General features: G+C 41.4%; 2 protein-coding genes across 2 annotated transcripts in view; both read left to right on the plus strand.

The window, feature by feature from the left end:
- ITPRID2 (ITPR interacting domain containing 2) overlaps positions 1 to 5,479 on the plus strand; it is a 42,642-nt gene extending 37,163 nt beyond the window's left edge. Inside the window, exons 18-19 of the mRNA XM_037397442.1 lie at positions 3,750 to 3,874; positions 4,255 to 5,479. Of these exons, the coding sequence (XP_037253339.1) occupies positions 3,750 to 3,860 (111 nt within the window). The 3' untranslated portion in view covers positions 3,861 to 3,874; positions 4,255 to 5,479. The remainder of the gene's footprint in view (positions 1 to 3,749; positions 3,875 to 4,254) is intronic.
- An 8,239-nt stretch (positions 5,480 to 13,718) lies between these two features.
- PPP1R1C (protein phosphatase 1 regulatory inhibitor subunit 1C) overlaps positions 13,719 to 27,314 on the plus strand; it is a 53,426-nt gene continuing 39,830 nt past the window's right edge. Inside the window, exons 1-2 of the mRNA XM_037398204.1 lie at positions 13,719 to 14,275; positions 16,353 to 16,413. Coding sequence (XP_037254101.1) covers positions 14,027 to 14,275; positions 16,353 to 16,413 — 310 coding nt within the window. The 5' untranslated portion in view covers positions 13,719 to 14,026. The remainder of the gene's footprint in view (positions 14,276 to 16,352; positions 16,414 to 27,314) is intronic.

The raw sequence follows: 27,314 nt of genomic DNA on the forward strand, positions 1-27,314 counted from the left end.
GAGAGCACTGTAATTCAAATACACTGTAAAAGCAGCAGAGACAATGAAGGGAGCTGGAGTCAAAGTACAGAGTTATTCCAGTCAATATTTTCTCTGAGGTTAGCCTGTGTGTGAAAGTTCTTTAACTTCATTAATTGATAGCAAATAAAGATGTGTACACTTTGCACAGAGATTGTTCTTTGGGTTGTGTGCCACTGAGGACATTGTAATGCTGAAAGAATCCGCACTGAACTGAAAGACTACTATTCAAAGATGAGTAGTCAGCAAATAACTGAGCTTGACTCACTTTGTGAATGTTTGAGCACACAGAGAGATTGTCCCTGAGTTTAACTTAATTGGCAGCCTGTTTCGGATGGGCTCAGATTCTCAGTGTGAGAAGTTTTGCAGGTCAGAGTGAAGATGCATTGGCTCAAAGCACCTGGTAGTTTTTGCAGAGCCAGAATATGCTATTAAATACTGGTCAGGAAAATCTTCTGTATTTTATAAGAGCTAAAACAGAGCATAAATTGAAATGTGTTTTCCTTAAGTAGCCCTGTTGTTAGCAAAGGAATTCCAGTTTTCTTGTAAAAAAAAAGAAATCTGGTAGGATGCATTCTTGATGTATACACTCACAAATGTTAAACCCTTGCTTATTCCTCCCATTCTCTGTAGCTTCATGACCTCGTGTAGGGGAAAGAAAAGTCAGGCAGTGTTTCAGAATATGCCTGGGTGGGTTGTAATGCATGTGAGCTTTGACCTGTAACTATTTGCTGGCATTAAGAAAACCCATGGTGTTAACTTTTAGTATTAATGGACTAACTCCCACAGAAAAGTGTTCAACAATGTGAAATGCTGAAATGCCTAACAGTGGCCCTCTTGTTTTGATGGAAATACAGCTTGACCTCCACTGGAGTATCACATGAAGCACTTAATGCTTGACTTCTAGGTCACAGTGTCGCTAGGAGTGCCACCGGGCCCTCCTCACTTTGCTGTTCTGCAGTTAAAAAGATGTGATAGTTTTAAAAAGCTTTCTGCTTAAGAGCAATGTAGGTTTGGGTTTCGCTAACAGTTTTTCATTGTAAATGACATTTAATGAGGTTATACTTCAAAGAAATGTATCATTTTCCTGTCAACATCTGTTTTAAGGAGCTGTAATGGGTCTTTATGGGACAGAGAGACAGTCTGGTAGAGAATCTTCCCTTTTCCATTTTCCAATCAAATCCCTGTTAGCTCAGCATCAATCAGAAATGTCTGTTAGTTGTTCATACTTCCCTTGTGCAGGTGCTGGGCTCCTCGTCTTGCTATCTTGAGCATAAAAACTCACCAGCTGCTGCCCTGAAGAAGTGGCATGAGAAAAAAATATTTTTTCTTTAGTTATAGAAAACATACCTCAGGTCAGGAGCGTGAGGACTGAAAAGCCTCATGCCCGTTTTCCATCCATAGGTGAAGAACGCCCTTCTCCAGAATTGCCAATGTGGCATATTTCACTCTCAATTGGTTCATTATTTAGCAGCAACATAATGTTACACAAATGGTAAATCTTTTGTGGGGAGAAAGATCACTGGTTTACTGTAGTAATACTATCTATGAATGTGGTACTGTGTTATTAATGCAATATTGAATATTAGTGTTTTATCAACCTAGTGCATGTGCCATAAATGACTGGGTTCTGTTTTCTTTCAAATGATCAATTTTTCATTCAGCTGCTAAAAATACTGGTGGAGCTTTCATTGACTGCTTTCTGTCTTTTGTATGGAGCAAGCCTTGGCAGCGGGCTGTGTTGTCTGCAGAGCAAATGGAAGGTGCACCTTGCCCTAAGTAATTTGTAATGAAAACAGCAAACACTGGCCGTTGTCATGACTCACACATGGGACTGAGCCACTGCAGGAATCGATGCTGTGCTTGCCATGCAGGAATGACCTTGATGAGTCTGGAAGGGAGGGAGGAAACAGTGGCAGTGAAAAGAAGCAGCAAAGGGTGGCCTTGTTGTCATTTGGGCGGGAAGGTGAGAAGCAGAGAGCTCAAGTGATCCACCAAGGTCAAACCAGAAGCTGTTAGAAGAGCTGAGAATAGAACAGGAGCCACCTTCCTTCAGGTCTCTGCTTCACCGCAGGACTGTCTGTCGTACTAGTCTGTTTACTTGCAAATTTGGGAAGCTTTTATCAATTTTCTTTGGGCAGTGAGGTTTATTTTTGTCTATCCATCAAGAGAAGGGCACACGATGACTGCTGTAGTGTACCTGCAGACTCACCTCATGCGATACTGGCGAAGAAAAGCAGAGAGAGCATCATGGTGCTTTCTTACGACAGTGGCCTGCAGGCCAGCCGGGGTGCTGTGTTGAAGATTTTTTCCCATGCCTGCGTAACTATATCCCAAAGCCCTTACTGCATTGACAGCAGTCCTAAAGCTTTGTAAGTCTGTGTGTGCATCAGCATAGACATCCTCAGAACTTGCAGCCGTCGGTAAACCAGGTCCTGTTACACACTGGCTGTTCTTTTGTCAGTTAATCAGCAAAAAGCCCAACTGGAAACCTGTTTCTCAGTAATATTAGAGTCTCTGAATTTCTGCTTGATGCAAAGCAGTAATGAAACAAGGAACTTTGCCACTAATGGTTTAGAGATTGAATTGCTTGCCAATGTGAACGAGGGATAAATAACCTGTTGCTAATGCTGCTGCCACCCTTCTGATGTTGCTTAATCCTTTTGACGCACCAGGAGGAAGGGAGACTTACAAGAGAGCAAACTGCTTAACTGGGCTGATAAGTGCTTCTGTGAGTGCCCCCGTGGCTGGGCTTTGGCTTTTGCACCCCTGCACTTTTTCACCACTGTCGTCCTCCCCTGTCCTGGGAACTGCATCTGACTTGTTAGTCCTTCCTGAAGACCATCTGAAAAATGAGTTGGTGCCAAAGATTTCTCCTACTTGCAAGCAGCCCATGTTATTTTTCTTTGTCATACCCTGCTCCTTTCTGGCATTATGTGCTCTTGTGGAACTGCGTTTTGCCTCCTTTTCTCCTTTGTTTCTGTTACTGTAGCCATCAGTGCTCTGCTCTTCCTTTGTTCTAGCCTCAGCCACACTCAGGTGCCTGCTACTAGGAACTCCTGCATTTGTTTTATGTAAAATGTAATTGTATAAGCTTTGTCACAGTCCTGTGAAAAACAGTCTTTGCTGGCATAGATCATATCCCAGTGGCCAGCTGATGATGTGAGCAGCTATTGAAGTTTTATGTTTGTCTTTGCTGCTGAAAGTATGTAATTAGGATTCATCTTGTTTTATGTTTTGATTTATGTGAAAACAGCCGCTCGTGTTCATGGATTTGGACCTTTCCTACAGCGTAATCCATTTGTGAGGTAGATCGGTCCTGCCTTCCTTTTTAAGAGATAGCAACTGATGTCAAAAAGCAGTGCATTTGGGGTGTTTTTGATGTATATATCCTGAAAGGCTGTTTGCAGAACTTTGCATAGTTCAAATGTATTTTGTCGTAACATAAATCCAGTTATCCTAAGTGTAAAACTTAGATACATTTGCCATCTGGAAAAATAAAACAAGTTTGGTTTGCAATTGTACGATTTGCAAGAACTTTAAAATTACTTAGAGTTATTTTTCCAACAGAAACCCTCTTACATTTTTCCATCTGCATTTTTTGTAAGTTGATTTTTTTGTGGTGTACTTTTTCATATGTTGATAATGTCAAATGTATCTGCAATATCATTTAATTTTATCCATTGGTTATATAACTTACTGACCTTAAAACTCTGGCTAATCCCTTTCAGATCAAGGAATCCATTGTTGGTGAAATAAGACGAGAAATAGTAAGTGGATTGTTAGCAGCTGTATCACCCCAAAGCAGATCTGCAACTGCAAAGCAAGATACACAGCCATGAAACTGGTACTACAGGTAATCTTTGGGAATCTGCCAGAAACATTTTTTTTTTTTCATATGGGATTGTTAACAAGCCTTGCTTTGTTTGCATTTTCCCCTTGCAAGATAAGTGATCAAAACTGAAGTTTATTAAATACAGTGGATACGCATAATCCTGGATAGCTTTGGAATATCAGCTAGTTTGTGGTCTGGCCCATTCTACTGTCAGCTTTCATGCAGTGGTCCTTGATTTTTAGTGCTCCATGATGCCTTTGCATATGAATGCATCCTGTGAGACGATTTCTTTAGTTTGCCTGCCTTAGATATGAATATTAACAAAATACACACTTAAGCATAACAAGCAGACTTCCAAAAATCTAATTGAGATATTCCTCCTGCTTTTTCTTTTCTGTAAGGTTCGATGTAGTCCGAAATGCTGTGGGATTCTGCTATGGGCAGCATACACTGTCGAAAGTGTCAAGTTAATTTTGCTTCAGGAGATGTTAAAGCTGCTGAGATAGGCTACTGTATTCGACGCTTGGTTCTATGATGTGTACCTTTCCTTGAGTTCATCTATAAAGACTTAGACACTTTAACTAGTTCATTGCTTTCCTTAGAATGTCAACAAAACTGTGGCTCTATTTATTTGTACGTCCCTGTTGTAAATTTTTATGTAGCTGATTTCTTTGTCTAAGGATGCATCATGAAACTTGAAGATTTCCAGACATAACCAATTTATAAATAACAGATGTGTTCAGCCTAGCTTTTTTTTTTTTTTAAAAAAAAACACAACAAAAAAAACCCCAAAAACACTGACCTCTATGAGGTATTTATTGTGCAATAACTGATCCACTTTAAGAGCTTGAAATAACCAATAATGGTTTCCACTGCTGTTATTTAGTGCCACTTCAAAAGAAGGAAACAATCCTGTTGTAAAAAATTGCTGTTAATTCTTGGGGCGGCTACTATTAGCAGAGTGGTAGAATGACGTGAGGTTACTTAAAACTACTTAAAGTTCTGACACTGAAAGCCTTATCTTTGTGTAGAAGACAATTTCTGATTTTATTTGCTTCCTTACTGTATGCCCAACCCTCTATAGAAAAGTGCCTTATTTTAAGCACTGTTTTTTGTCTTTGTGTTGACTGCTCTCAGTCATACCAAGAGAAGTTCTCTTCTGCTTCATATTAACCAAAATGCAATAAAAGTACCGATCTTCTGAAAGTAATTAGGATGTGCAACTTGGAATGAATGAACGACCTTGCTTGTATTATGGGGAACATGGAAAAAACCTCTTTTCCTTCCCCATCCCTCACTGAGTGTATTTTCAGTTAGCCTGGTGAGCATGCGTTTGTTCCAATGGAGCAAATTGGAAGTCATTGGAGGTTTTATGTGGTCAAATAGACATTTAGTGGATATGTAATATCCCATTTTGCTGTGCTTGGAATCTCTTTTGCTCCTTTGCCATTTCCATCTACTAAAACTCTCTACACTATGTCAAGGTGTTTAATCAAAAATAGTTTCAAATATAACAATATTATATGAAAAAGTTTGTAAGATTTTAAATTGTGTTAGGAAGACACAAGGGCTGATTTCTTAAAAAACGTGTATAATAAACCAATAAAATATTTATTTTGCCTATAATCTGTGTCAGTGTTTTTCGTTTGTGCATGGTTTACTCTTAAGCAAAATAAATAACAGATTTCATCAAATGTTACACAGAATGGAGAACAGCAGGAAAGCTCAGGACTTGAGTTTCCAAAAGCTTTCAGATGTTCAGGGGACCCTGTATACTTAGGAAATGTGACACATAAATTTGAAAGAAATATTGGCGTTTAAAACCAAAGTCTTAAACTTCTTGGCTCCCGTTGTGGCTCCAAGAATTTGGTTGGTTTTGACCTGTCTTCAGAGTTTGTCCCTGTGAGTACAGCCAGAGCTTTCTTGAAAGCCTCATCCCACATGTTTAAAAGTTGAAATATAAGCTCTGACAGCGCTTGTGTGCCAATCCATACGAGGTGGTAAGCTGCAGTGGGTTTCTGCTTTTCTTTGCAGCTTGTATGAGTATGCGGTTCCATTGCAGAGTGCCACTGGGGAGCGACCAGCCAGACCCAAGTGCCTGCAACCTTCCTTCACAAATGCACAAGCCCAAAACCTACTCAAATAATGGCAGCAGCAGATGCTCCCCTTGTCCCCCAGCCAGGTTAATTTGCACACTCAACTGTTAATCTAGGTCCTGTGCCCATATGCTACTCAAAGTGGCATTCCAAAAGAGGTGGCAACTGTGGATCTCTCGGAGCACTGGAGGAAAGCATTTCAGGAGCCAAGGGCTGCCAGCACCATGCTTCGCAGGTTTGGTCGCCTGGCTCCGCACCGCTCTGGCAAGGAAAGTCACTTGTAGGTAACGTCCTGGAGTGTCTATGGCACTTCAGCTCGTAGCTTGTAAGAACATTTGATCTCAGCAATGCAATCTAGTGTTTTAATATATCCTAAGAAATGAAAAATAGTGCCAATTTTTCATCCAGCTGGTGGAAGGCGTATTTGTGAGGTTCTGGCATAATTTAAAATGAAGACATTTCGAAATGGCATTTCTAAAAACTGCACTAAAACTAATGAATATAGGAGCACCTATTTTTCCATAATCCTTGGTAAGTGATTTTTGCCATTCTTAAGACACTTACTGGTAATATTTTCTGAGTGACATTTATGTAGATATAGGAACATCTATAAACTCCTGTTTAAAAAAGATAAAACTGTAGTACACTGCTGTCATATAAGTTAAGCTGAACTGATATCAACCTCTGTTGACATTTCTGCTTGTGCCTTAGGAACAGCCGTCATTATTATTGGACACACACCTAACCTGGGTGGCTTGCCCTTTAGTAACGTCAATTCAGCTGTAACGATTTTCTGAGCGTGGACAGTTTTTTCTTTTGTTTGGTGACTGAAACTGCTACTTTCCTTACAGATCAGTGTTGTCTTTTTTTCTACCAGCCTGCAATTTGATATGAATTCTATGCAGATTAAACCAGCTTTAATAGTGGCTGATAAATATTGGTCAATCAAATTTGCTGTGAATAAAGCCGGCAGTAAAGCCGGAGATATTTTGGATGCTTTTCTAAACTTCACTGTGATAGCGATCTTTGTGGATGCCAGCTGGCTGCAGGAATGTAAAGCAAAGTGATGTATTTTGGAAACCCTAAGAACTAGCTGTTTTCTGTGGGTACAGGGCAGCTACATCCCTGTTGGCAGCAAAGTAGAGTTGTATTTAGCCTGCTACAGAGCAATATGTGCCTATGGCACAGCTCAACTCAGGCAGAGGTTTGGGAGGCTAATACTTGGAGATTTTTTTTTTTATTTCTATTGTTTTTTTAAGGTGAGTAAAAGCATGTTTCTAGCCCCTCTTGTTCCCTTGTTGCAATGAAAAGCAACAAAAACAACCTCTGCTGAAATGTGGAGACATCTCAGCATTCAGAAGCTGGAGGCAATAGCTGGAAAGGTGGGAGCAGCCCCCTGCATGCTTGGGTTAGTGCTGTGATGCCTGTAAGGTGCTGCTGCCACCGCTCACCCACAGCGCTGTGTATGCAAGACCTGAAAAAGAAAGGATGGAGGATGGCCACGGACCCAGCTGCACGGCCGGGGGTGAGTACACGGGAGGAGAGGCTTCTGCTGCTGGTAGTTTCTGCAGTGCTGTTTGGAGAGAGGACTCAAAAGTGGCCCTGACTCTTCTGAAAGAGCTGATGGGCTCACGAAGCTCTTTCAGGCACTTTTGCTGACCATGACCTTCATAGAGGGAGGGGGGCTGCCCTGTGTCTTCTGCTTTCTCTGAAATTATGTGATGTGCAAGGCCTTGGCAGCCTGCTTCTGGAAGGCAAGTGATGCCCAAGATGCTCCAAGCTGCACATTTCCTAAGGACGAGTTTGCTTCGATTGCTGTTTTCTTTTAAGGTGAGAATTTAAAGCCTTGCTGATACAGTCCAACCACCAATGCTCACCAGTACTACTCTACCGAGTCTTCAGGGGCAGCATTTGTGCTGCCTTTGGATTTTGTGTACTGCTGAGCAAATGGCTTACGCTTGAAATACAGCACAGGTCAGAACATTTTAGTTTAGTTACACCACTAGATGAATCTGTTTCAGTGAAACTGGCCACAGGAAGGTACTGATGAGGGAGAGGGAACAAGAGCCCAGTTTGGAAACTGGAATAATTCAAGCCTTGACTAGACGCGTAAAACAAAAACATGCCTAAATTACTGGAAAATGTAACTTCTGGGGTGTGTTTTTTTTCAATAGGGAACAAACCCAAAACCCTGAAACTTGGATGTTGTCATAAAATAAAATAACTGCTGGTTAGATGGCCTCAGTCCATTGCAAGACTTTCTTCTGAATTAACATGATAATGTCAAAATAATACATGGTTTGATTTTCAGAAAAAACAAGAAACTCATATTGTTAACTTGGCATAATGCAAATTTGCTTTAATATTTTATATGTGATTTTAGATGTGATAGTAATCCTTCATGCCATAGAATAAAAATGCACAATATTGTTATAACAAAAGTTGTAACAACATTAAAAGACATTTAAAAAAAAAAAGAAATCGCTTGATAATTCCACATAGCTTGTATATCAGGCAATTCTGCATAGATGCTTGCTGAGTGATGGTGAATATTATACACAGAAACATCTTTCTGTTTTTTTGGACAGGGTGAAAGGAAAAATCCTGGACAGTGGTTAAGTAATTAGGTGGTAGTGATGAGAAGGCAGCATGATGAAAAGCAAGAATTGCCTCAGTGGGTGAGTAGCCCTTGTGATTACTGTGAAATCTTCGGTACAGGTACCTGCTTTCAGAGGTATTTCTGTATTTGTGAGTCTGTGTATAATAATGTAGAATTTCTCATATTTTTATTTTCTGAAGTAGTCTTGTTTTCCATCGGTTATTTGCTACAACCTATTGGGGAGTTTTAGAGTCATTTTTTAAAGAAAAGATCTACAGAAATATTTCTGTTCAGTTTTGTGTGTTCAGCTTTAGTTTCAGATTTTGTTTTAAAAGTATCAAAGACAGGAAAAGTTATTTTGAAGAGCAATGTCCTGTACTAAAGATTGAACAATGCAGGATTTAAGTATGCACTTAATACCCTAAAACCAGTACCAAAATTTTGGGTTCTGCACTATTGAACTGTAGGTCCTTACTAGACATGGATCTTTTGACTGTTTAATCAGGTGATGTCCCATTAATCCAGCTCATTCTCTATGTTTTGGATGTGTGTATTCTATGGACAGTAGTGGGTAGCCCCTACCAGTAAATATCCACATTACTTGGTAGTCTGGAGAGCTGTGAGTCCCAGAAGAAGACTTGAATAGATAGTATCCATTCTTATGTCCTCAGATAAAGGCAACTTTAACTGATTATGATTAAAGCTATACTGCTAAGGAGTGATTATCTCAACAAAAGAGATTGTATGGATAGAAATAGTTGTATTTGTTACTTTTCTAGGCTTTATGAATCCATGTATATAGTTAGTACATAAGCATGTCCAAGCCTGGCGTTCGATGGACAAGTACCGGTGATGGAAATTTGGGTTAGACTGTTACAAGGCCAACTGAACGTCCCACCAACTCTATTGCTGCTCAACAAGCCTTTCTGTTCTTTTTCTTGACCTGCCTGTGGCAGCCCTTACTGCTCACAAGACAGACATGGTCTGCTTTATGTTGTCCCACCCTTGCAGATTTTAAATTCTTCTCATTTTCTGCATATAAATAGCAGACACTGTTTCTAGCAGTTCATTGGGAACCACCCTGGTTGCAATGCCTGTATTTAGCTATTTTGAAAGGAAACTTTCATGGTCATTTTGAATAAGTCATTAATATTCGTATTGTTTATTCCTGAAAGGCTTGCGCCTTATTGTAACATCTATGAGCAATGCTCAGTGTAGAGCCCCAAGAGAAAAACCTGTCGATGAACAGGTACGGTGTGCCCAGCAAAGACCACGTCCAGTGTTTATGCTTTCTGCCTCCCTTCTGCCCATGACCAACACTCCGAGCTGTGAAACTGATGCTTCTCCAGAAAAAGGCAGCTTGTCAGTTCATTAGGAAAGGGCAGAAAGAAAGAGCATGCTGAAGTCCCCTCTGGCTGTAGCAGGAGGCCAGCGGGCAGCAGCCAGGGAGCGGTGTGCTGTGCTCTGCAGCGTGTCTCCTCCGGCATGTTGGGGCTGCCCAGCAGGGTGCTGGGGAGGTGCTGGCGTGAGGACAGGTCCCAGCCAGAGAGCCCGAGGAAAGCACGGATCAACACATCTTTGCAAAGAATCTCACGTATCAGTAGCTACAGTGGGGATTAAAGTTCTGTCCTGAGACGCGCTGGAAGAAGTGCCATTTCCAAGCCGAGTTCTCGCTCTGCAAAGGCAGCCTGGTAGGTGAGAGAACTAACTGAGTGCTTCCCTGCATCTGCACTGGTGGAACTAGAAGCCAGAGCCTTAAGCAGGTTGGCTTTACAGCCAGCTCGAGCTCTCTCCTCTCCAGGCTGATGCTGCAGTAGCCCCTGACCACAGCAGAGAAGCTGAGACAGATCACAGCTGCAACAGAAACTGTGTAGGGAGAATGCAGCGCAGAGACCCCAGAATTCCTTTCACAGCAGACTTGTCTTTGGCTGGGAAAAAACCATAAACCTCTCCTAACACAACAGGGAAAATATCTCAAGCAGCAGCTGTGCCGTGAGTACTCTGGTAGCTCATCACTATGGTAAGACATTAAAAGATGGTGCTTCATACCAGAACCTAATGAATGACATAGGAAGGAAAGATCTTGGACAGTTATTACTTTTTTTTCTTCCGTGATAGTTTTAGCTGAATCATGAAGGAATTTAAAACGTTGTGGGGAGTGCACTAAAAACAGAAGATGAGCTAAAAGGATTTGGCAGTACTTAAATGCATTTCAGCTCTTCCCCAGACTATGATGCAGTCTATAGAAAATGCAAGCACACTTTGCCCAGAGACATCTAGTGCTGCAAATTAGGTGTAAGAGCGAGCTGATGTAGTAATCCTGAAATACTATATCTGAGTGCTCTCTGTAATATGCCTCATACTATTTTGAAAATACCTTTATTGTTATGGTGGCAGCCAGCTCCAAATAGGCCCAGGGAGGACAGCTGCAGGGGCAGGTATCTCCACATTGCATCTCTGGTGGGCCTCTCTTGGAGGCATGGCAGCCCCATTAAGGATTTGTCTTTGTGTCTTGTCTTGTCCTGTTGTCTGGCTCCCTTCTGAACCTGCCAAGAAGTGGTTTTGTTGGTTTGTTTCTTCATATGATTGTTGAGACGTAATTCCTTTAGTCAGCAATGTCCAGCAACCTAGAGCTGAAACTCACCTCTGTAATCCTTTGAGCATTTAATGTTTTAATACTCTTTCACTGTCTGAATGTTTTTTTCAACTGACTTTATCATTAACTGAAGAAATTTTAAGCCTTTGTAATGAGAATTGTAGCTCCTGTAATACAGTAACATACACTGTAATTGTAGCGTAATTAAATACTTGAAGTTCCATAGACAGCTATAATAGATATTTTAAGGCAAGCAGTTTTATCATAGAGAAATCAAATATTTTAAATACATTATTTAGTGATATATATAACAGCAAAGCAGCTGGAGAACATTTTTCTCATGTTACCTGAGACAGAGAAAACAAAAATTATTTTCTTTCAAGTGTGAAAACAGATCGGAGAAAAGCCACAACTTCAGATCCCTGTGTATGTCCTCCCACCAGGTGTATCCCTGTGTATATCTGCTATGTCTGGAGCTGTCATCGAAGTTAATGGCATGTCTGTTCATGAAGGACTTGTGAAATTGGATAATTAGACTGTCCTGAAAACAGCTCTCTAATTGTCCTTGGTGAAGGTGACGTGTGCCTCTTACTTTAGTGTCTTAGACTCTTGGTTGTACTGGTGGCACTGCTGCAGTTGCACTCTGGCTGTAATTGTCGGTGGAAGTCTGTAAAGCAACTTATGATTCATCTTTGTAGCAATAGTCAAGGCTTAAAAATGGTCGTATGAAATGCTGAACATCACTATTCGGTGCGTCTCTTTTATCTGTTGTGGTAAATGAAACAGCATGTCACCTTAGCACTGAAAATATTCAGGACTCGGCCTGACAGGCTCAGGATAACCTGGTCTCAGGCTCTGCTTTGAGCGGCAGGTGGGACCACGTAAGTCCAGAAGTCCCCTCCAAGAGGGAATCTTCTGTGGTTCTACAATTCCAAGTTAATGCTACCTAAACTATCACAGAAAATCTAACAGGAAAATTGCCAGCTACTAGTTGTCAGCTGGAAACCACTCTGGTCAGTAGGTTTGATTTGGACCAGGAGAGAAATTTCAGCCCTCGCTGGGAGTTTTGATCAGAGTCAACTGGGACTTTAACTCTTAGTGTATGCTCGCCTCCTGGGCATGATCAGGTTCTTCATAAACCAGCTAGCTAGTGTGCTTGCCTCTGCTCAGAAATACCCTGGCATTCTGACAATGTGTTAACAGTTTTCATTCGTGTAAACCAAAGCCGAACAAAGTTCCCACCCGTGACTTGCTGGTTTATTCTGCTGTGCCTTGTGAGTTGTTCTTAACCACGATCCTTGCTCCTTCCCAGCCTCCTCTGCTGGCACGGGTGGGAAAATACTCAGTGACTCTGAAGAAACCTGTGACGAACTGTGAAAATCTGTAGTGTTTTCAGTGGCCTAGACAAGAAATGCGTTTTCAGATTCTTCTGAGTGTTGGTGATGTCCAGACCCAGCTCTGAATCCAGCCGCTTCTCTGCCTCTTTCCTGCAGTCTGCCAGAGGCAGCCCCAAGCTGTTGCTCCTCTCCATGATCTGTTTGCTCTCCGTTCTGGCTGTCTGTGTCCTCTCCCCTGCTGAGAGAGTCCGTGGGCCCTCCAAGACCCCGACCAACATGCACCTTCCCTCAGCAGGAAGCCTCACCCCAGGTAACGCTGATTCGGGGGGGATGGGCCAGCCTGGGTTTTCCCGCTGTACCTCGTTTTCCCTTCCTTCCTTTCTGGCTTGGTGTGTAACCAGAGGCTGGCCCGGTGCTCTCGGGCTTCGGAGCGAAGCTTTCAGCGTAGCGCTTTGATCTGGCTCCAGGGCACCTTCCCACCGGGACGTGGCTCCGGCACCAACCGCAGCTTTGTCGCAGGAGCTCTGCCGTGCTGCCTGGCTGTGGCTGGCTGCCCTGAGCAAAGGTGCGCCTTCGGTCCATGGGTGCTGTGTATCATTTCATACACTTCCTTTGAATTAAAGTGAAATGAAAAGTGAAAAGCAATTACATTCACCAAAGGGTACTATTGGTATGATTGACCAAATTCTTTCCCTGGTCTTGGAAGAAGGCATGGGTTTTGTACCCTGAAGGAGGATTGTGCCCTCTAAATTTTAGCCATCTAAAAGTGAGGTAACTAGTGTAGGAGTCACCTTTACTTCACCTAGGGTTAACGGAGAGAAAATGTCATCTCCAGCAAACACCATGTTCCGCTAAACTAGGACGGGGTGAAATGCCCTTTGCTGTCCTAGCCTGAGGGAGCCCAGGTAGCCAGCTGAAGCGTGGGTGTTCTCAGTATCTGAAGTCATGTAAGATGGAGCCCACTGGAAGAAATCCCAGTCTAAATCTGCAAACTCAGCCTAAGGTGCAAACGCACTTAGCACACCAAATAAGCTTCATGAAAGTGTAGGCATCTGTGTAGCATCATCATCAACAATCTTCCTGGAAGAGGTTTAGAAAAGGATTTGATAGAGCAAAGGTAATCGTTTGATACGTGAGAAGAGGAGAGCGGTTCTGGCACACTCTAACAGAGATGGAATTATTGCATCCACCCCTCCTGCTACCTCCACCCCCAAAATCTGAAAACTTCCTGATTTGTGTTCATCAATAATTAAAAGCCCATCAGCAATACTCAGAGGGAGCTTGCATTGCACTTCTGAGCAGCCAGATAGTAATGTACAGTGGAGAGATCCTCTTTTTCAAATCCCAGGGCTCCAGGCCATGCAATGCTAGTATTGCATTTTCAATTAGCTTCTGAGTGAACGCTTGGCATATGTAGAAATGAACCGGTACACAATTAGCTTATTGTTCCTTTCAGCTTTGTGCTGAGAGGATCTGAAGGGCTGCAGAAGAGAGGGGAGAGGGGGGGGAAAAGAAAAAATAGCCAAGCCAGCAGCATCTCTGTGGATGTGGAATAAGGGAGTCGCTGGGCTCACGCAGATTCCTGTGCTCGGTCGGGAGGTACGGCTGCTCCGGGGAGCGCTCAGCCTGGCCGCGGGCAGGGCGCCGGGGAGAGGCGCGCACCGACTCGCAGGCTCCAGCCTCCTCTCTCCCCTGACTCACCTCGGAATCGCGATGGAGCCCAACAGCCCTAAAAAAATACAGTTTGCTGTGCCACTGTTTCAGAGTCAAATAGATCCCGAGGCAGCTGAGCAGGTAAGGAAGATGGGGGTTTTCACCATTTTGAGGGAGTGGGGTGGGAATGGGGGCAAGGTGTGGGGCAAGAGCAGGTAATACTTGTGGCCTGAATGCTTTCCTAACTTATAATAGTGTAACTGTAGATTAAATGCTCTGGACATTATAGCGATGTCTGGATACACCCAAAGAGGGAGGAGGATATGTCCTCTGGCCAGAATAAAGCATCCTTACCTTGGGTAGGTTTATTCAGTATATATTTATTGTGCCTTTTCTAGAACTGGACTTGTACAGTAATACGTACACTTCACATGAATACACATTCTCAACAAATCAACTAAAGTACATTACGTGTACATAAAGCAAAACGTGAAGCTGGTAATAGGTACCTAATGGAAAGATTGCACAGAAGACAGTTTATTTACTATTCATTTTAACATGAGAAAATATGAGTTATTTTTTCCACAGTAGTTATTTCTTCAGTTACCTCCTGTATTTCTTGTGATTTTTATACAGCTTTCTTTATGTCATTGTTATAGTGTTTTACATACTTGAAAAATATATACATGAAGAAATATGCCTGACTTATGTCTGCATTGGAATTTTGTCTGTGCTAATTTAGGTTTTGGCTCGCTCCCAAAACATACACGTACATATAATATATATATAGCAGTACAGACATCTAAGGAGGAAAAGATACTTATTACTATGTGCAGATATGTGTAGAAGTGCGTAAAGAAGGACACAGGGGATCTTATGAGACAAGCTGGATAAATCCTATTTAGGTGACCCAGTATAGCTCTCTCAGTGCAAGTCCTTCTTGACATTTACTTCTATTTTGGTAAGTCTAGGTTGAGATGATACCAGGGGAATATTATAACCTTGACAGTTCCGTGCCATTATAGCTACGAAACTATTTGCACCTTTAGGACAGGTATCTGGTTTCCAGAATATTCTGATGTCGTGTCTCTTAAAAGGCAGCCACCTTTGCCAGAAAATGATGAGTTGTGAGTGACCACTGAACGAAGAAATACTAGAAGGGTTCAGGAGAGAATTGTTGTGGGTCTTCATTTTGTCCATAGGTGCTTCTGAGCTGTGAGATATCTGTACCTTATGGAACAGTCCTGCAATAAATTCAAGCAGGACATGTTCTGACATTTTTCTGAAATCTATGAGGACCATAGGATTAGGATCTCCTGGAATTCCCATGGCTTTTGAAATGCTGTGGCCCAAAATCTGTCCAGAATTTATAGGCAGTGCTTTCTTTTTGTGTTGTGAATTTAATTCCAAGTGCTCTATGGTTTCACTGAGGGTGTGTGTTGAAATTAAAGTAGTAAATTTTGCTGTCAGCTATGATAATCTGGAATAAACCCATTAACCCCGATGATGTAATTTTCCACTTACGCCTCTGAAAGCAAAATTTGAACCCAGCTAAATACAGATGTTGGCTCAGCAGCTAAAAAAGAACAAACACACTGACACTGAGATTTCATGTAAGAATGGTTTCTAGCTTAAATACTCTTGGTCCTTGTCTTAAATTCAGTGGATTATCAATAATCTGGAGGCTTTAGTGAAACAATGCAGGGCTTTCAAAGCAAATGTGTGCATTATAGGCGGGTAGTCCAATATCATGGAGTTAACCACTGTTCATGGAACAGAAGTAGTTAACCAAATAAACTCTGAATAAGAATTGCATAAAATTCAGGTTTATATATTGAAATGTAAAGTTCTGTTGTATAGTGCTCTTTGAAAACATTATTTTGAAAGTCTTAAGTATTGGTTTTCTTTAGTTAAAGAGCAATACTAATGTCCAAAAACTTATTCAAGATGATTGCAAATCCTAAAGGTATTTTGGAAATCTGTCCCTCTCCCTCATACCTTTGTTTTCTGTGCACAAGCAGCAGCATGACCCTGATCACTGTCAGACCAGATGAGCACTCAGTAGGACTGTGACATGCTGCTGTTCTTTAAATATTTGCTGTTTTAACTGTGTCTGGTCTATATACTCAGGAGAACTCCAGATGGATTTTTTGCTTTGCTTTGTGTGAGGGGAGGTTGATGGACCCTAATGACTCTCCTTGCTTTATACCTGTTACAGATCAGGAAAAGAAGGCCTACACCAGCATCACTCGTCATCATGAATGAACACGTGCCTCCAGGTCAGTGCCAACATACCTTGTAAATTGTTGAACTTGTATACACAGGATTATCTGAAAATTGGTTTTATTAACTACATGATTTTAAAAATCCAGTATTAATTTCATAGCACTGAATACCAGATAATGGATCTTAGAACTGTTTGGAATAAACCCCATGGATATGTGTAACTCATAGCCTCCAGATAATGTTAATAATTTCAGGATTTTACCCTCCACATAAATCTTCTGTCATATGCTTAAGGAGAATTAATATGACCCAGATCCAGCACTTCCATCCACAAACATTTTCTTTCCCTGGGTGGATACTTTGGAGGTCCATGAAGTCCTAGTCTTGGTTCTCCAATCTCTAGCGGTATGTGGTGGCTCCAGGGCTAATGCAGCTAAGGGAACTGCTTCTGCAAAACAGGTTGTTTTCTGGTTTTCTGATGAAAGATCTGATGCCTGTTTTCATTATTCCTTTTCGACTGTGAATACATTATCTTCAACCAAGACTCCTCCCATAAGATTTTCTGTGGGGGTGGGATGATTTCAGGTTGCAACATACTTTGTCACATAGATGTGACTTCAGAAGGACTCTTTACTAAGCTGTTTAGGCAGTGTTATAAGCAAAAAAAAGTTCAGCAAGAATGGGTTACAGGAAAAAGACATCAAGACATAATCCCTTTGGAACACACTACCTACGTAATATCAAACTTTTCTTTTGTAGTGCTCTGCAACATTTTTTTCCTGCCTTATCTCTTCATCACCTCAATCTTTTTTTAAAAGCAGTTCAGTCTTTTGCTCACTGATGTGTCTCTGAGGTCATGCCTGTATGCACTGGCCTCTCAGTAGAATAAAACCACCTTAGCTCTGTTAGGATCCCCACTTACTGCAGGTTGCTGGTGGTCTCCAGCTCTGATTAACATCACCAGCAGCTGAAGTTTCTCAGAATGTGCAGAAAGAAGCATTTAGAGAGCCCTGCTCTTGGGGTTGAGATCATTGCAGCACAGCACGCAGATTAGGGAGGTACAAGCGTGGCATATATCTCAGGTTGTATTTGTCAGGTTGTATTTGTTGACGCTGAGAGTGACCCAGGTGTTTGCTGCAGGGCTACCACCACCCCCAGTCTGGAAAGTAGCTTTCTGGCCTGAATTGTAGGGAGCAGTTCAGCTGTCAGTAACGGTGCACAAAACATCTGCCTTAGACCGACTTTCCTTACCTTGATGAGATCTACAGTGTCGGTGTTGCTAGGGCTTAATTTAAAGCAAATTCACCTTGACTGTTAATCTCTTCTGCAAGTCACTTTGTACATTTCGTACTGTCATATTTCCTTTTATAAACAGGTACTTGCTACAGTACCAAATCAAAACCAAGCAGAGAATAAGAACTCTTTAATTTGCAGGAATTTTTAATGTAAACAAAGTGGTACATGTCTGTTATCTCCTTTCCTGCAATGTTCATAATAAATCTTTAAATAAATCATTTTTATTATGAGTCAGGATGCTGCACCTATTGGACAACTTCCACATAAGCCCAAGAGTTAGTATTCACCCTCTTCACTTATTTATATTTATTTGTGTAGATATCTTCCCCTTTTACTAGATACTGGGAACTAGTATCAGTGAAGGTATTCTTTGGTTAAATTATAATCTTGTCTTGTTTTCTAATTTTATATGAACTCAGACAAAAATAAAAACTTTAAAAGCACCTTCATTTTCCTGCAGTTCACCATGTGGTTTATGCATGAGCATGTGCCTGTATATTTCCATATGGCATGTTTGATATGGGCAAGCGTTCTGAACAGGGTGTGCACATGTAGCTGTGTAAACTGGCTGAATACAAGGACTGCAAAGCCAAACTGGAAAGGCAGACAAGAGCTTTACAATGCAAGTACAAACAGTAAAAAAACGTCTTATGGTCTTGATGTTGCAAGGTGCTGTTCAGCTTCTGAAACAATTGTACACCTTCAGTTTTCAGAGTCAGCTAATCCTAGGGGCTCTTGACGCCTTGCTGATTAAACCCCAAAATGCTGGTCAGTTGTTGGGTTTGGAAAAGAATGCTGAATAACAGTTTGTCTCCAAAAATGTTAAATGCATCACTGCATATGGTTGCAGTCAAGAAAATAATAATAGTAAGGGTGCTAACTTGACACTCCAACAAATTGCTTTGGAAGTGTGATTCTCAAGATCAACAGGGAGCTAAACCAGAGTCCTGTCTCTTGAATTTTACCCACTGGAGTCCTCAAATTCCCTCCTCTTTAGGAGCAAAGAGCTAGTGAAGGATATGCTTCCAAGGGTTTGAAATGTGTGTCCTAATGCAATTCTAAATGTTTGGATGCCCGTGCAAAGTTTACTCAAATTATCTAAACTTCTTTTATTTTGAAAACCAGAGAGGGGCATTTGCTAAGAATCAGACTTTTCTATAGCCTCCTGTTGCAGCTGCTTCTGATTGCAGCAGGGGAAAAGCAGCATTTTTGTGGTATTCTGGTGTTCTGGATGCAGAACCATCTGGAAACCAGAAGGCAGTAAAATGTGTTTGGACATTTCAGAACTTCATAATAATTTTAGTTTGAGTTGTGCTGGGCAAAGATCTAAAATAGTTGTTTTCTTCTAAGTCTTCTCATCCATCCCTGATGTCTACTACAGCTTTGACAGGCATCTGTCATCACTGATTTAGGTCTGGTCCGCTATGCTATAAAACAAAGATGTAGTATCTACTAAGGCTAAGTAATTTTAAACTAATGACAGCGACTCAAAAACTGTAACAAGAATCTGCCTGGCTTCATTGCTTCCAAGACAATGGTGCTAGACCACACTAAGTGATTTAAAGCTAGGCAGTAGATGTGACTGCAGGAGGTAATATCCAGCCTGTAATATCTTGACTGGAGTGTTTTATCGTGTTCACTCTGATTGGCATCATATATAATTGCAATCAAAGTCAACAAAAGAAAAATTTGAATTGCAGCAGCAACAGTGGTTGCAGTGGACAATATGAGCTTGTGAAGCAATGTAGCAACGCATAAATCCTTAACTCTTTCTGTAAGTGCTCTTTGATGGGTTATGTCACCTCTGAGCAGAGAAGCTAGAGCTAGCAAATTGAGACTTAAGTTATGAAGTTACTTAACGCTGTTGTGCTTCAGTTGTGATCAATGGAGCTATATTTTCTGAGCATTTTTCATAATATTTAATCAGTTTTACTTTTATTTGAAATTATAAGACTCTTTTACTATCTGTGAAAGCAAAGACAAATATTAGTGGATGGAACTACAGAGATGTGCAGCATCTCATCCTGTGCAGGATGCCTGCACATGGGGTTGCTGGGGTAACCCACTTGTATCCTGCTATAGCCACAGTTGCTCTGTGTCTGTCCTTTATAAAAGGAACATAAGTATATGCTTAGTTTTAAAGACACATTTAACTATTATGCTGCACAGGGCTTAATCCAAAAATGGCTAAAGCTCTCCTGCTTCCTTTTTCTCTTGCAATATCACTAAAGTCAACAAAAACCAGGTATCACCATATCCTGAAAACAAACTTTTCTGCACTGCCATAATAATCACAACCTCCCGTCTCCTTACCAAGCACAGCAGTATATATATAAAAATCAGTTCTTAAAATCTGAAATGAAAATCTGGCCATGCTTTAAACTAGCAGAATATCATGCTGCAAGAGCTCAAGAAAAAGCTGGTGGCAATGCAGAGAGGTGACAGTTGAGAGAGGAAAATATGTCAGACCACAACTCGGGTTTAATGCCATTAGGGCTCGCTTTGATCAGAACACAATGCCAGCGTTCTTGGGTGGACTGGCTTTGTCACAGAGCCAACACAACATCAAACAGTCTGGCTGCTCAACTTGTGTCGAAGTGTTCAGTCTTCTTGAAGCATTAGAATATGGGTAAACATTAGGACAAACTTCTGCATTTCTGAACTTTCTATGTATTTTCTGTTTCCAGCTCTCCTTTCTGCTCAGTTGCCTGTTCTGGCTTCCTTGCTTGTAATGTAAATGTTACCGGGTGTTTGGGAATAAGAAAAATATAGCAGCTGGTTGATAACTCTTCTCCAGAGCTGTCTTTTTGTATTTTGCAAATCTCATTTCAAAGCAGAAAGGGTATATTTTCACTGCAAAAGCAATATAAAACATATATGCCAAGTACAACTCAGTACATCTGAGTTTTCTGAAGGCTGGAAATCTTAACGTGAAGATAAGCAAGCTGTACCTGTCTCCAGACAAGGAACTTGCTTGCAGCTTGTCTTTGGGCATTAGCAGTTTTTCCATCTTGTTCCCAACTGATTTTCTCTGGCCCGAGGAGGGATTCATGTCTTTCAGCTTACTGCCACTTCCCCAGAGGTCTGCTGAGGTGCCTCAGGAGCAGCCCCAATGTTTAGTGCAGTAGCAAACATCACTGCCAGATGGGTGGTGGGAGGCAAAACTGTCCTTACACCTGTGGCAACCCCATGACAACCCGAAGCAGGTTAGGCATTTTATGCTAAATTGGTTCTAACTCTCCCAGAATTTCTCCACACAATAAATCTCGTATAGATGTGCTTTTCTGATGATGCAAACTATACCAACACTACATCCTTGCAGGGATAAATGCAGTATGATCTACCCAGCATTAGTGGTTGTGACTAATAGTTGTTAGGTGATGCTTCCAGGTGAATGGATGTCTTTGTGTTACATCTGGTGATCATGGATTTTTTTTTCCTCAATATAAAATGAACTGAGATCAAAAAAGACCTGCTAAGTAGGAGGCAGCTGTTCCTGGGCATTTTCAGGCAATTTTGCTATACTTTCTCAGGCAAAAGTCTCACTGAAACTTGAATCAGCAGAGAACTCTTGGTCTCACAGTTCATGAAAACCAGTATGTTTTTCAAAAGCTTGAGATTCTGGTAGAACATAGTGCTTACTTTAGTTCAGGAAATAGAAAGTGAGTAAGCCAAATAGCAGCTGTTTTCAATTGCAAATTTAGGCTTCTAATGCAGTAATAAAGCATTCAGAAAAGCAGCACATTAATAAAAACTGTCATTAACTGTATTTTTTTTTTTTTGGTCAAACTAGTTGGCCTTTCTATATGCTAAATGTGAATAACATTGCAGTATGCTGTCTGTTTTCATTTCAGTCTAGGAGTTTGTGGCGGTATGGCAATAAGCTATGAAAAAGATTTGTGTCTCCTCACACCACAGGCACCGGCACAGCTCAGTGTATGTCACCAATGGCACCAGGATGCTCAGAGGTCACGCAGTGTTCATCAGGTCAGCAAGGACCTTAGTGTTCTGTTGGCCTGTGCTGGAGAGGGCCATCTGACACAGTGAAACAGTGACCTATATAAACCAAACATTGCATAGGACCCGACAAGTGATAGGGATTCCAGAACAGAGATGACAATGTCTGTGCTTGTGAGTATCCTGCCGTTTGCAGGCTGATGTGTGACTGCAAACGTTCAATGGCAAACTACACCCCTTTTTTCTTATCCATATACACTATGCTCGGATGCTCTTTCATTTGGGTTACTTTGAATTTACTTTGCAGTTCAGGCTCTCAGAAGTCCCTGGGACAAGCCTCAGCATAAGTTCATCACACATATGCAACATGACTAAAGACTCCATGATCTGATCCATGAAAATAAAAAGAAAAGTTCAGGGACTTAAAAAAAAAAAGAAGAAAAACAAAGAGAAAAGTCAGGAAACTGCCTGAACTGTTTTTAATGCAGCCCAGAAGCAACAGCTCAGAGGCTCCAAACAGAAGCAATGAATTTAAAAACAAACAGAAAAAAGTTTTCCTTAGACTCTTTCATGAAAATGCTCCATTTTCATGAGAGGGTGAGGATTTTACGTGTCATTGTCATCACCTCCTAAGAAAGCTGCCATTGCTTCCTGCAGTACAGTAAAGACAGCAAGCCCGAGGCTGAGCGGGCACTGCTGCGCTTAGAGCCAAGGTTATCACCAAAGGAGCCTGATGCATTTTTGCTGTTCTTTGAGGTCACGAACACATTAGTTCACAAATAGAAACATTCCCTGGGAACATTTTAGTCATTATGTAAAACACATGGTGTGAAACAGTAGGAAACACATACTGTTTCACACAGTGCCCAAGTGGAGTCTGGACTATCTCTTTAGTCACCAAGTAATGCTTTAACAAGAATGGTCTGAAAATGGCTCAGGAAAAGCCAAGACAAAAAGGTGGTGTGCATGTTCTGGTCAAAATTCACTTATTTTACCTCATTTTTCATGTTTATTGTTATCCGTTCTTCCTTTGTTTTCGATGTTTAACGTTGCCTACATAGGTACGTTTTACATGACGCATAGCCCCTATGAGCTTGGTTGCTTCTGCTGACTATAGTCTAGTTGGCTGAAGTGAGTAAATTCAGTCAAAACGAGACCGAGTCCCTCCCGTTCACCAGAGCCTGCCTTCCCGCTGTGCGACGGAGGGGTGCAGGATGCGAGCCGCCTGCGAAAGCTGTGCTCCATGGAGAGGCCTGAGCCAGCCCAGCAGGCTGGAAATAGAGGTTGGATGTTCACAACCAGGATGCAGATTTCTGGCCTAGATCAGAGAAGCAGGGCAGCCGAGAGGACATGAAGCCAAAAAAAAAAAAAAAGTTTTACTCACTCCCAGTATGGGTGAAATTACATTAATCCATTTTTTTTTGTTCCAGCCTTAAATCCCCATCAGGTGAATTGATGTACTTTTGTACTTATCAGTGCAGGTAAGCTCCTAATGTGTGCCATGACATGACTTGTTCCTCCTGCTCCCTGCTTCCTGCTGGTTTGGTGCTGGAAGGGTCAATGTCCATGGAACTGTCTGGAAGTGAAGGAGGTATTTTTAGAGTCGAACCTTGTACTCTTCATCTGTTTTCCTCATTCCTTACACAAAAGCACCATAGAAACAGCCTTCTTCCACCCCAGGAGATTATTTGCAAATCATTTTTAATATATATGGCTTCATGTTACAGATCTCCAGCTGCCTGGTTATTCAGCATCAGGACTGATAAGCTTTCGGAATGTTTACCTCTGTTATCACCTCCGTGCCTATTAAGATGACAAAGACCTGTGCCACGGGCAGAGCACAGCTGTGTGCACCACTGCCTAGCCTGGTGAGATGGTTGGTTGGGCAGATTCTAACTTCATTGCATTCACAAGGCTTAATATTTTGCTAGAGAGGAACTCTTAACATACTTGCACTGTGACAAATATTGGTACACCTCACACGGTTTGTTTTGGTGAGAATTCTGACTAGCTGGTGAGTTTTCTGTTTAAAAAAATTAAATGCCTAGGTGTAATTAACTACTTCTTGCAGTCAAAGTACTTAAGCTAAATTTAATATAGCTACATGACTATACAGTTTAAGGAGTTGGTGGCATTTAAAAAAAAAGTTTGGATTAAAATAGGTCTAGTTTAGCTGGTGGCAAACATTCTGCTTGTATTTTGAGTGGGTTTTTTTTAAAGGGTAAAAAATTTTAAAGTCTATTAGAAATTAAGTCCATTTAAACATTATAAGACAAAATGTTTTGAATAAGAATGTTGAATTACTTTGTTCTGAGATTATGCTTAAATTATACTTCAATAATGTGTCGGTACTGGGGGGTTTATTTTTTTTTTATTTTTACATCAGGTAATAGACTAAAATCCATTAATAAATATTTTAGCCTTGCTGAGGGAAAAAACCAACATAGAGTTTGTCTGACCTCTCCTATTTAGTACTTAATGCAGCACTCATTTACCATGGTGACGTGTGCGGAATAAATAGATAATGCAGACAGATGAGAGAGAATCCAGCTTTTAGCACTAACCTCATTATGTTCAGAATATTGGGAAGGGGTTGCACTTAAAGCATCAATCAAGATAGCCCCATTTATTGAGCTTTCAGAGTCAAAATTTAACTCTTCATATGTAGTAACTGAAGTTAAAGCTTCACTTCAAAATACACCGCAAGTGGGAGTTTAACGAACCTGGACCAAAATCTAGCAGAGACTCTAAACGAACAGAAGCGATCTGTCATGGGAGTTTTTGCCAGCCACGCAAGGCTGCAGAAATTCAGGGGGTGCAGGGAGGTGCAGAGCTTACCTCTGCTTTCCTGTGTGTCTGAGCTGTTTGTGTCACCAGCTGGTGGAAGCAAGATCAGCTGGGCCAGCCAAGCCCCTTTTACAGTCACCAAAGCAATTCTAGGGTAGAATGAAGCGATGTGTCTGTTGGAAAGAGCTCTGTTTTCCCCTTGTCCCCCTGAAAATGCTACTCGTGTCTGTATCTGTAATCACCCCTTCTAGTATTTTTTCTCAAATGACTTTACTGGAGGATCAAGAGGATATCATAGCAGCAGAACGAAGCAGTTACATGTTCACTCTTTGTTCATGTTTTCACTGGGATACCTGAGATGCAGACGTACCACAGAGAATTAATGTCTTGGTGTTATTTGTCTTGTGGAGCTAAACCACACTTACCGAGGTAGCAGCACTAAGTGGACAAATGTGCATTTTAAAGGCTGTGTTTTTCACCCGGGGCCACATCCTTCGTTCTGATATGACAAGCAGAGAAGAGTCACAATGGGCAGAAAATGAGCTTCAGCAGGGCAGATACAAAGTTCAGTAAAGCAGTGAGCTTTATTGCATCCTACAGTACTGCTTATCCTGTTACCCAGACATCCCCGACAGCCTAAACATTTCAGCACGGAGCCTCCACCGCTCAGTGGCTTGTGGTGATACTATGCCCTTCAAGTCTTTCTGAAGTTCCCTGCCATAGCTGTTCCCAGGCAGTGGCAGAAAGCAAAGATCTGAGCGAACCTTTCCTGCTCTTTCTTCCACCGCCACCAAACAGTAGCATCTCTGGGATCTGCTACCACGTAGCTGCAGCACTTGCTCCACCTTCTCCCTGTTACATTAGGATCTGCAGGACAGCAACAGAATCAGTGACCTGTTTAACTTGCAAGCCCAGCTGCTCTGAATGCAACATGTTTGTATTGCTGAGTGACATTTGATAACCTTTTCTCTTTGAAGTGGAGCTGTACTGATGAACTAAAAAACTGTTTGGGGGTAGGGGAGAAAAAAGAATTTTCTGTTCAAGGAATAGATGTTCAAGGAAAAATCCAGAATTTTTCATCCAGATCAACATTAGGTTTTACTGTCTGTTTTTGAAATACGGTAAGTAGACAGCAGGGCTGTAATTGTTTAGAAATGTGCTTTCAAGCCTCCTAAAATGCTGATGCTGGTGTGTGACTTAGGCTTTAATGTGTACAGCATATCCCATAGGAGGGCGTGGAACAGCTCTTGCTACAGGAATCACAGTGAGGTGTTTCTGGTTGTGACAGCACAGATGGAGATGTATAAAATGAAGCCCAGGGTCCCCTCTGTCCCTGGTGTGTAGTAAGGTTAGTAGAAATTCTGAAAAATGTCTTTGGAAATTACGGCTGGTTTAGCCTGGGTTAACAATGATTGCCTTGTCTTTTCCATCCCACCTAGTCACGCTGATAGTGAGAACGAGATTATGGAACCTCATTCTGCTGACTCTTTGAAAACTTAGAAAACCAAATAATGAATTTACAAAATTGGTATTTGCATCTTCTTTTTGTAAAAAAGGTCTTAAACCTGGAGAAATACTATTATTAGTAGCTCACCTGATTCATGCATAAAATGAAACGTGTATGTGAGGAGCCCTATCATGTGCATTCTAACCACAAGTAAGCAGAAGCAGTTGGCCAGGACTAGCTTTACAACACATTTTTACTGAAATCCTTGAGGTATTATTTCCAAAAGGAAGGAAACTGCAAAGGCAGCAATAATAATCACTGGGTAAGGAAGAATTTTATTGTTTTATATTTGTTTTCTTCTCCCCTGGCAAATGTCACTTTCCAGAATGTACAATGCACAACTGTTCAGCTACGATCTTTTCTTTACTGGCTTTATGAGCTATAGCATGCTAAGAAATGTTTGACTGAGTTTTGGCTGCTGCTGGTGGTTTTTATTTTAAAGCTTAGAATGCTGCTGCAGCTCGCAGCCGAGAAAGGAAGCGCTTGCCCTGATAGCTATTGCAGCTGTAACTCTCATGCAAAGGTCGCCGTTGGTGGGTCAGTTCTGAGCCGTTTTCCATCACAACTGATTCCTGCATATGAAACTATTAGGAAATGGTTTAAATGTATATCAGGGGATCAGCTAGTATTATATTGCTGGTAACCATGGATTTTTCTTCATCATCTATGCCTCGGTTGTATTTAAGTCTTCCACCTCTTCAATATGTCATTTGAACACAGACTGAATATAAAGCAGGCAAGCAGCTGGCAAAGAACACGTTACTATCACTATTCAGTATTACTGATGAGTTCACAACTCTAGGTAACTGTCTTCTCAAAGTACTTTGCTGCTTTCTGTGTTTGAAAATACTTAATGAACACATTAAGTCTTTTCACAAACTAAAACATTCTTATGAATGACTGTTTGAGTCTATGGACAAAGTAAATGGACAAAACTATTTGGGAAGTTTTTGTGCTTGTGCTTTGGTAACATTTGGTAAAACAGTAGCCGTTATTTGCAAAACTTTAGTAGTCTGGCAGTATGTTTTGCTTGGACACATTCATTTCAGTGGCACCTTTCTGCTCTTTGAATCTGTTTATTTGCTGGCAGTCGCGCAACAGCTCTGGCCCTCCTCTAACCTCTCAAAAGCTGTCTTTACCTCCACTGCCCTACTCTTGCCTTTGTGTGAGTCTTTTCTTTCACTGTCAGGTTTCAGGCCAGGTGGGATTATGCTGTGAGTGTGGAAACTGCCCTTACTCCGTGCAGCAAAGATGTAATCTTTACTGACATCTATATAGACCCGGTGTCAATGTAACCTTACAATGAGGTGAGCTCTCCTTCTACACAGTTGGGTACTTCAAGACACCACATTGTGCTTTTAGGTCTGTTTGCCAGTCCTTGCCCTTTGGTTCTTCCATATCTCTGTG

Source organism: Falco rusticolus, chromosome 8 (assembly GCF_015220075.1).
Source record: "Falco rusticolus isolate bFalRus1 chromosome 8, bFalRus1.pri, whole genome shotgun sequence".
Lineage (NCBI taxonomy): Eukaryota > Metazoa > Chordata > Aves > Falconiformes > Falconidae > Falco > Falco rusticolus.